Genomic DNA, 11,060 nt, shown 5'->3' with positions numbered 1-11,060 from the left:
TCGCCGTGCCTTTAATTTCGGCCCCTCTTATCCCCTCTTATCTCTGTCGGCAGTGGCATGTGCACGTTTTCACCAGGCACCAGCTTTTCAATTGCTCCAGTGCGGCCCCATGTCGTCTGATGTAGGAATGCGCCGCACGTGCGCTTGTGGGGTTAGTGAAGTTTTGAATAACGTGCCTTCAACCTCTACTATTAAATGCCCTCTTGGACCAAGTAGAGTTGGAAAATTAGATGCGTGCTCCCTGGGCACCCCAGTAAGATAGGGCCACTCTCGGTGGGCAAGCCGAGTAGGTGACTCTTGAAAGTAACTCTTTGACAGCTAATTACTAGCCATTGCAATCCTACAAGAAAAGGATACTCTTCCTGTTCACTTTGGATTTATTTCTGCTTTTTGTTTCGTGCCCGCTACCGGTTATTCTTGTCAACTAGTTAAGCTTTCCGAGTTGATACATAAGATGGTTAGAACTTAGGGCCTATTAACAACCTTGTAAAAATTAGAGTAACTTACTATTAATCCCGAGCTTTTTGAATGCCCGAGTATTTTTTTTTTCCTTTTTCTTTTTACAAAACAGGTGTTTGGAAATAATGTATAGGCTTACGAAATACAGCATTTGAGGCACCTTTTCTTGTAATTATAGAGCAATTTTTTTTAAAAAAAATTGTTAGACTTAGGTCTGGGCTTGTTATTTATAGGACCCGTTAGCATTTTCAGAAATACCGGACCAGCAAAAAAGCTATTACTTCCAAATGGCGCACATGGCAGCGACAAGCAAAAAATTTCAAGCCCAATGTAGAAGAAGGAACAAAGAACAAGAGGCTGAGCCATCAAGGTGAACCAGCAAGCCCTACTCCCTACATCCAGGTGTGGAGGCAAACTGGTCAATCATATCCAAGTGAAGTTGTTTGTCCCCTTGCATTCTCACCATTCAGACTGGTAAAGACCCAAAGAAATATATATATATATATATATATATATATATATTCATATATATGCACACACTCGTTGTAAGAAAAAGAACTAGCTAGCAAAACATCATTGGACATAAGTAACAAAGTTGAAGCAGCCCAGAAATCACACGCACCACAATAGCCATATCATATGCTCCCTGCAGACTTACGTCTCGTGAATGTCAAAAGCGTTAAGGCAACACTTTGGTTACTTCCCGAGAAGCTGAGAAGGACGTAAATGCCCACCAAAGGCCCACAACCAGAACATGAAAATAATTAAATCTTTTATTCATGAAAGCAACAATTTAGCTGGTACTACAAATCATTCAGGAGCCCAACTTCATTCAATTCTGGCAGAAAGTGAAACTAGCTGGTACGAATTGTTCCATATTTCGCAAAAGTAAAACTAGCTGGTACAAATTGTTCCGTATTTCAAGAAGATTAATCTAGGCATTTGAAGGTGCAGTCTGCAAGCCAAATCCGAATGGGAAAAGAGGATCATAGTGAGGGTCCCCAACATTCATGGGAAGCTGATCTACTGACCTGAACCAAGTCCTGGAGAGCTTCCCGGAAAAACCGTAGTCACCAAAAAGCACATCAGCCACTCCCTGGCCTTCAGTTCCTGGAAGCCATGCGGCCACAAGTGCATCAATCGTGTTAATGTAAGGCTCAATGATGAGGGGGCGACCTGAGATAACAACAACGACGCAGTTCACACTGCCGCAGACATTCTGAATCACGCTTGGGCCAGGCTCGGGAATTGTGAGATTTAAATTATCTCCAAAAGTCTCGGCGTATGGGTATTCTCCGACCACTACTATGGCATAAGAGAAACCACTTTGCTTTACATAGTCCACACCAGGGTTCTCAGAGTAGATGACCTGGGTGCTTGGGTTGACAGTCGATTTAATACCATCAAGAATTGTGGTCCCTGCAAGAAAGTACAGCTGCCTATTTGAATAAAGTTCTACCACCCAAAGTATCCAGACAGAATGAACAACACGCATTTTAAGAGCTTTTGGAATTTACCAGAAGTGAGAGTATTCCCTCCTAGTCCTTGCCAAGTGATTGTCCACCCGCCACACTGATATCCCAAATTGTCAGCATGGCTTCCTGCAACGAGAATTTTCCCTGCCCTCTTAGGAAGCGGCAGCAATGGCTTCTCACTGTACTTCCCATTTTTCAGCAGCACAAGCGATTTCCTTACAGCTTCCCTGGCCAGATCTCGATGTTCCTATTGAAATCAAAAGCAAAGGACTGCTTCAAATTTACCTTGAAAATGTTAGATTGTGGCAAACAGATACAATATTGCAGATGTCATTATGCAGCGCAAGTGACTGACCTGCTTACCGAGCTGATCAGATAAGCTAAGATCGGCAAATGGGTTCTCAAATAGACCCATGGTGAACTTGACTCGAAGGATCCTTCTTACGGCATCGTCGATTCGACTCATTGGTATGGTGTTATTCTGCACTAGGTTGGTCAGATCAGTTATGAACTCCGTATAGCTGTAAGGAATCATCACCTGCAAAAACCAGGGCAATATAATAAGATGGTTAATGAGATGGTGAGAGTAGAGCTAGTTCAGACTTGGAGAAGCATCCTTATATAAATACATAAAAACAACAATAAGTCCAATAATAACAACCACTGTTAGTCATAGCCAAACTAGATGGGGTTGGATAAATGGATCTTACTCTTTTTTTTTTTTTTTTGAGAATAGGTAGCACGCTATCTGCTTCATTCATTAAAAGAGTGAATTAGGCTACAAGGGTGAGACAACCAGGGCCTCGGAAAGGAGAAAAGAAAAAAAAATAAAAAATAAAAAAAATCATAGAAGGTCGTTCCAAGAACCAATCAGTTGCTTGAGCCTGCGCACCACAAATACAGGGTCAAACTGTATGTCATGAGAGATAAGGTCGTTTCTAGCCTTCCAAATGGTCCACCAGCATGCTGCTAAACCGAATAGGCCGTTTCTCCTACTTTGACCACCATCCCTCTCCTTCCACCTATCCTAGACACTATGTATGTCATCACCCAACTCCCCCGACTGGACTTCTTCGAGTCCCGCGACCATGATATACTTGATAAAGACGCATTGGGTGAACAGGTGGTCCACTGACTCGTCAGAAGTCCCGCGACCATGATCTTACTATTTTATTCAGATCTATTTCTCGTAGGACTTTTCAAGCTATTATTCCTTATGCTATAAAAATCCCAATTAGCATTTCTCGTTTTCATTTCTTGAGATCAATAGATTCAATACTTGGCCTAATATAACTTGAAATTATTGAGATTTCTTTATTTTTTTTGAATTTATAGGTGTTGCATTTTCTCTGTTGAGGTTTGGATAAGAGTATCAAGCTCCTTGGGCTTATATAATCACTCTTGCTTAGGTGCAACTGGCCACTTCCTTGACTCGTGGAACGAGATTAGATGCTCGACGGAAGCAAGACAAGAAAACTCTCCGAATGCTTGCTCTCCAGCTTTTGTTACGATATCTAGAAGAAACGAAGCAGAGGAAGCTTTGAGAATTTAGAGAACGGGCATGATGATGTGGTGGCAAAGATCATTAGCAGACATCAAACTAATAGCATCTACTACATAATTTCATTTTACTTTCTTGTATTTTATTCTTTTCTGCCTTTGTGTACCTTTCTCTTGTTCCCTCCTTGATCTGTAGTAATACAATTCTGGCATAGATGATCAGCCTATGCCTAATCTACGCCTCAAAGAAAAAGAATTTACAGATCAGCTGGGAATAGGCCTCCCTCATTTGGTTAGCATATGCCACATTCCTCGAGTTATTCATGATTTTGCACTTCAAAACACCTAGTCCCTTAAAAGTAGATGTAGACTAACCATGTCGATTCCAGCGAGAATTCCAAGTTTAATCGAGTATGGATAATCTGCATGTGGTGGACTGGTAATCCTGTCAAGCCCTTGCCAGTCTGAGATGACGAACCCCTACTAGGTCAACAGAAACACAGGATCAGCCACAAATTGCAGTAACTAGAAAAGAAGAGAAACTGAAGTCTTTGACACCAATTTGACTAATAATATGTGGTTGAAAAGAATGACGAACTCTGAAACGTAGCTTGTTTTTGAGGAAGTCAGTCACTAAATAATGGTTAGCATGCATCTTCACTCCATTCCAGCTAGAATACGAGACCATCACCGTAGAGACGCCTTTTATTACGGCATTGTAATAAGGTGGCATATGGATGCTCAGCAGGCCGTGTTGACTGATAATGGTGTTGTTCTCATTGATGCCCATGTATGTTCCACCATCCCCAACATAGTGCTTTGAACAGGCAGCAACTTTTGTTCTGCAAGATATCCAAGTAGATCAAAGGGGTAAAGAATAAGAAAGTTCTTAGTTCTTCATAGATAAATTAAATTTAACAGAAGATGCCATTGAGCGAAAATACTTACTTTCCGGCAACGTAAGGAACTCCTTTTGGACTATTTGCAGGAATATCTCCCTGTAAACCAGGAATTATCTCAGTCATTTCTTGGACAATCTTTGGATCTTCGCTGTAGCTTTCGTAGCACCTACCCCATCTGGGGTCCCTACAGACCTGAACAAGCGCGGAGAATTTAAGTGAATTAAAGTGGCATAAGAAGACATTAATAGTACTCACTTGAATGTAAGACATAAATAGATTTGACATAGTTTATAGAAGATGTTAGATGTGACTCGAAATTGATTATCGACTCAAGTTCGGATTTTCGACTTGCCGACAGCTTTGCGGTGCGACCAAATTGGAAAACAATTTTGTGAAGGAAAAATAAATGTCTGTGGTGGGTAACGGAGGGCTCGGGCCGACAGACCCGAGCCCGTGCGGGGGGGCGGAGCCCCCCGCGCTACGGATCGGATCCGAAACCCGTTATGAGTTTTCTTTTCGTTTTTGCCCTAGAGGCGTGAGATTGTGGTCGGTTGTAATCTGAAGAACATTGCATTCCCTTTCGTTTCGATAGTGAAGTTCTCTCCTCCCTCGCCCGTGGTTTTTCCCTGCAAAGGATTTTCCACGTAAATCTGTGTGGTATATTTATTTTCTGCTTGTGGTTTGAGTGTTTCGTATTCGACATTTTGTTTTCCGTTTATGCGTTTGTCGTAACAGAAGATGTCAAAATCTGACAGCATTAACAGCAATAAGATGGATTTTGTGCTTACTGCAATGCATGGAGCGAAAACATAGGGAATGCCAGTTGCTCTAACTTCAAGAGCAGTAGCAGCTCCAATTTTCTTTACCAGTGCTGGATCCCTACATACAAAAGATACCCCGTGTCATGTATGAAGACATGCTACAATAAAAATTAGTGAAATGGTTAGATATAATGTAACGATCTGATTGGATTCAAACCACTAGCCCAAAAAATGCTTAATATCAGTTATTATTACCAGGATACGAGGCCTCTTATAATCCAATCAGAATCATTATTGCATCAGATGTGAGACCCCCGTCCGTTTAGATCCTGACGTGGACGTCAGATCCAAACCATGAACACAGACATATAAACCAGAATTACAAGGCAATGTGAGAGCGATGTGAGATTCTCGAGGTGGCTCCTACGGGTTCACGCTTTGCACTTCATAGCATTTAGCTGGTATTTGTCTCTTATACCAATTGTAACAACCTTTTCCACTAGCAATAATAACTCGTCGGGCCCAAACTACTGGTCCAAAATGTTTAAACCCAGTTATTATTACTGGGGTGCAAGGCCTCTTATAATCCAATCAGAATCATTTTTCCATCCAATGTGGGACTATTGGGGTGTTATATATAAAACATAAATGCATCAATTTTATATCATATTGGAGGATCATAGTGGTATGTCTTCGTGATATTCAATATATGACAGAAGTAATAATGATTAAACAAATCTTTTAGTTACAGGCCAATAACAACAAACATGCTAGCACGAATTTGTCTCAGTAACAATGTTATTATTTGCCCGAAGCAACAGCAGAATACAGAAAATGAATACATGTAACTTGATTGGTGGATGCCAAGCTAGCTGCTAACTAAGCCTCTATATTGACACGAAGAAAACAGTAAATTGACTGAATATTGCATACGAATATATACACACAGAATCAAAATAAAAGCCTATAATAGGCAAAACAAGAGCAGGTGAAAAGACAATTATTCTACCATGAAATGCTTTAGAAACATGTAGAAAGACTTGCCTTGTAGCCCCAAGACCAATATTGTGCGGAAACACAGTAGCTCTGTAGACGTTATTGTGGCCATGGACCGCATCGATTCCGTAGATCATAGGGATACCAAGACGGGTGGAAAGTGAGCCCCTCTGTATTTCATTTACCATATTCACCCAGGTCTCAACAGAAGCCTGTGGAGAGGGTACGCTGCCTCCCCCACTTAGCACGCTACCTGCGTTCACATCAACTCTTCAATGGTTCCTCTTTTTTCGGAAAAAAAAAGGAACTAATAAATTGTTCAATGGCTTCAATGGTTCCACAATCCACTTTTCTTGAATGGAGACCACAGGACTTACCTATGAAATACTTCTGCATGACATCAAAAGATGCATTTACTCTTTCAATTTGTGACATTTGGCCAATTTTCTCGGCAAGAGTCATGCGGGAAAGTAAATCATTAATTCGAACATTCAATGGCTGCCTAGGATCCTTGTATTTCAGATACTCTGCCCCTCCAGTGGCCAAAAAACAGTTGAGGAGGAAGAAAACAACTACAGAGCTCCACAATACCTCCATATTTAGATAGCAATGCAACTTCCAGATGTTTATTTATGATCCTGAGAGAGAATTATATAAATCACGAGGTAAAAGGATAGATAAAGATTTTCAAAATCATAGATACTCACAGTAATAAAGATATTCCTGGGTTATTAATAAAAGTTCCAACTTCTTAATCAGCATCTCAGCTTTTGCGATTAGTTATACATATTAATTTCAGACAAGCAGGAGACAAGGGTCGAAACCCGTTTGGATTTTGGCATGAGCGACTATTATGTGGCATTACTATTGTATGCAAACTATACTATTCCTGTACATACTGTGAGCATGGTATTAGACTCCACCAAATATCAAATCCAACCGCAGTAGCATTGCTGATTTATTTGTTTATTGAGAACGATTATAAAAAGTTCAAATACTTTCAACCACATAGTATACTCATAAATGTATTATCCTGACATTACAACCGACGATACAAATAAGATATAATTATAATTGGTTGTCACACAAATCACATGACGTGCACCGCAAATGTATAAGTATAAGAAACTTTTCGGGAAGATAATTAATCTTGACTAATAAAAGGAGGAAACATATGAAAGGAAATTGTAAGTGAAGAGGCACCCTTACTTATACTTCACTAGCGTCACCAATTATCCCAACCCCAAATCGGAACCCAAAGATCGATTTGCAATGTCGCGCAGCCGCTTTTGGCCCAATCATGGAAGACATAAATGGTGGCATTTTTAAGCCACAGAACATCTACGAAATGAGCATTTCCCGCTCTCTCACCCCTTCGCACGTATAGGCGCCCTTATCTGTGCGGCAGGGAGCAGAGCGGCGAGAAATTAATTATGTAGCATTCTGCAGGGAATGCTTAAAACCAACCTTATGAGAACATTGTCATGGAAGATAAGTTTGTTTACACCCCTCTCTTTCCCTCTCTATCTATCTATCTATATATTTATGTGTGTGTGTGTCTGTGCGTGTGTGTGTGTGTGTGTGTGTGTAATGGCGTACAAGAAATGAGGCTAGAAAGGAAAAGCCATCTAATTAGCTCTGCGGTTCCAACCCCAAAGGAGGCGGAGAACATGCCATTTGCAAGCTGGGAAACGAGGCGCAAATGCACTACCAAAACAGCAGCAGAGGCAACAAAACGTCTCTACTGGAGCGCTATGGAAGTAAATGGGAGCGAGCAGAGTTGAGGAGAACTAATTAGAGAGACAGAGAGGAAGAGGGAGGTCTTACGGAGCATCAGCTCGGTGGGAAATGGGAATGATTGGCCCCTCGGCCCTTGCAGACAAATAACAATTAACAAAGGTTTGAGGAAGAGAGAGAGAGAGAGATTTAAGAAGAGCTACCAGTAGTGTGGCGAGGGAGTGCCTGCAGCAAGTCGATCGGATGGAATGGTCCTGTCTGCGGAGGGGCCAGTAGCTAAATAGTGAGAGCATTGGCAAATTGTCAATGCTAATTGAATGCCCTGTCGGAACTAAAGCTATAAATAATGTATCATAATAATATATATGTATCATCATCTTCTTCTCCTATTAGAGATGCGGCAAAAGGACAAAAGAAACTCCGCATTGCGAGTTGCGACTCTCCGGACTGCCGGACTGGATCTGGATCTGGATCTGGATCTGGATGGATAATCCCGTCTCCACTTCCGAGGAGAAATTAATGCAATGATGACTGCAGGCAGTCCACGACTCCGGAAAGTCATCCATGGGTTCTCGGTCCGAAAGGTTTTTCTCTCTTTTCGTTTTTTTTTTTTGCCCCAGTAGGTTACCTTATACCCATTAAAATCCTACAATTTTTGAAAATAATTAAATTTTTTATTTAAATAGAAAATTAATAAAATCAGTAGATAAATCATAATAATGAAATAATTCTAGTTATTTGGACGTGCAACGTTAGTGCCCTTGCTCTGTATAAAAAGAAATGGCATGATCTTTTGCGACTATACTAAGGTAGATGGTCGTGGGACTGCGTGTTTAATTTTATACTTACACTAACTCTCCACCTATAAAACAACTTGATTGGCGTCGACACCACGTGGAGTCGACCGCCACGTGTGCTGTTCCATTTCATACGGCCTCACGTTGTCCTATTTGAAATAGTTACCACCTTTAAAAATTTTAATTTAATTATCTCATTTTTTAATGTTTTGGAATTAACTTGTCGCCGTAAGAAAAATTGGAAGCACCGTTCTCGGGGACGGAACTACGGAAGCTATGCGGAGGCCCTAGGTGGGATTTTTTTTTATAAACTAATTCTTTAGTTATCGTTTGGTTAGGGATTAAGTAAAAAATAGTTATTTCAGGAATAGAGTTACGTTCAGGGTTAAGATAAGATTAGAGTAATTTTGTGTTTGGTTGAGCATTGGTTTTAGTCATTGGTTTTAGTCCAGATATAGATAAAATAGTGTTTGATTGGAGTAAATAGGATAAGAAGGATAGTGAGTTATTATAAATAAAAAATAATAATTTTGCTTCAATTTTTATATTTAAATTTAAATTTTAAATTAAAATAATTAAAAATAATAATTTTAAATTTTGAATAGGGGTGGGATTAAGTTAATCCCACAACCTATTCCTCGGATGGGGCCCCCCAAATTGGGTGTTTGGGAATAACTTCGGGATTAAGTGGTTATTCCCTCCTTTAACCCCGAAACAAACAGTGGCTTAGAATTTTTAAAATTTATGAAATAATTCTTTCAAAATTATATTTGTAAAGCTAATCCTCTTTTCGCCGCGTTGAGAAATTTTTTTTTTATGAAATCTTACTAATATATAATTAGCAAAGACGATAAATGGTTCATCGTATTTTGCTTATTTAATATTATTTTCTATATCCCATATATAATCTTAACAACTGCATAAAAATTATAACAAAACCAATATAATTTTAGCAACCTAAAAATTCTAATAATCTATCTATATAATACTAACAATCAAATAAAAATTCTAATAATCCATGTATAATCCTAAAAAGCTCACTTTTTTTATTTTTCATCTAACAAACTCATATTTTTCTGTACGTACTCATATTTTTCTGTACGTGGATTATATAAAAAAATAGAAAAAAGTGAGGTGGTTAGATGAAGAATAGAAAAAAGTGAGGTTGTTAAGATTATGTGGATTATGAAAAATAGAAAAAAAATAAGGTTATTAGATGAAAATTTTTTCTCTATGTGGATTATATAAAAAAATAGAAAAAAATGAGGTTGTTAGATGAAGAATAGAAAAAAGTGAGGTTTTTAGTATGGTAAGATTATTGAAATTTTTATTTGATTGTTAGAATTATATGGATAGATTATTAGAATTTTTAAGTTGTTAAGATTATATGTGATTTGTTGTAATTTTTATATTAAAACTATATGGATAGATTACTATAATTTTTAGATTGTTAAGATTATACGTGATTTATTGTAATTTTTATGTAATTGTTAAGATTATATATCGGATATAGAAAAAATATTAAATAAGAAAAAGATAATAAACTATTCACCATCTTTGCTAATTATATTAGTAAGACGATGAATCGTTTACAGTCTTACTGAAGGCGGTAAACGATTCACCGTCTATGTAAAAAAAATCCACCCCTATTCTTACATGGTGAAAGGAGAGTTAGTTTTACAAATATAATCTTGGAAGAATTATTTCGTAAATTTTAAAATTCTAGAGGATTAGTTTATTAAAAAGTCTTTTTGAAGATTTGAAGGGGAGCCAGCTGCTTCCGGATAATTAGTCATTGCTGCTGTCACAACTATCTTAATTATGAGAATCATGTTACCTGTTTATTTTTTAAAAAAATAAACTTAATTAAAAATATAAATTAACTAAAATTCGAATTTGAAATTTTGAATACCAGCCACTTTGCCACTTACAATAAGAACAGTCGTTGTCATCGACTTGCGGTTACTTTCAATAATCGGGAGATCCAGAGTTAGAAGAAATTCGTATTTTGTATGTAGCATGTCCTACTTGCCAATCCACTTGCATGATTTTATATCTATACTATATATAAAAGCACGTATATTCAAATTTGGGTCTGTCGACAGACCCATTTTTCGACGGAAAAATTAGCGCCCATTTTTCTCTTTCCGTACGAAAAATTTTAAATATAAGAATAAAAATAGAAATAGAAACAGCAATGTAAGTTCTCTATAACAGACTATTTAATTTCAAAAGTAATTTTTCTATAAGAGATTACAGGTTGAAAATCCTATAAAAGATATTTTCCTATTTTATTTTAAAATATCTTTTTTAGATATTATCTATTTAATTTCAAAATATATTTTCTTTTTAAGATAACGGATTTTATTTTTCTATTTAATTTCAAAAATTTATTTCTATACTATATCATACGCTATCATAATATATATAGTA

The 11,060-nt window shown here is 37.9% G+C and overlaps 1 protein-coding gene and 1 long non-coding RNA gene across 2 annotated transcripts; both read right to left on the bottom strand.

Moving 5' to 3' along the window:
- On the bottom strand, positions 1,215 to 8,285 carry LOC109721635 (beta-glucosidase BoGH3B-like; the record flags this gene model as incomplete). Its single annotated transcript, XM_020249341.1, is given in 11 exon segments — positions 1,215 to 1,878; positions 1,977 to 2,181; positions 2,290 to 2,472; positions 3,810 to 3,914; positions 4,033 to 4,276; positions 4,383 to 4,528; positions 5,125 to 5,215; positions 6,142 to 6,346; positions 6,471 to 6,731; positions 7,921 to 7,973; positions 8,029 to 8,285. Coding segments are annotated over 9 exon segments (1,884 nt in total). The 3' UTR covers positions 1,215 to 1,393.
- On the bottom strand, positions 2,647 to 3,800 carry LOC109721636. Its single transcript, XR_002219250.1, has 2 exons — positions 3,602 to 3,800; positions 2,647 to 3,448 (listed from the first exon to the last, which is right to left on the bottom strand). It is a non-coding gene; the product is annotated as an uncharacterized LOC109721636 (long non-coding RNA).

Source organism: Ananas comosus, linkage group 15, assembly GCF_001540865.1.
Source record: "Ananas comosus cultivar F153 linkage group 15, ASM154086v1, whole genome shotgun sequence".
Lineage (NCBI taxonomy): Eukaryota > Viridiplantae > Streptophyta > Magnoliopsida > Poales > Bromeliaceae > Ananas > Ananas comosus.
This window is presented reverse-complemented; position numbering and strand designations above follow the sequence as displayed.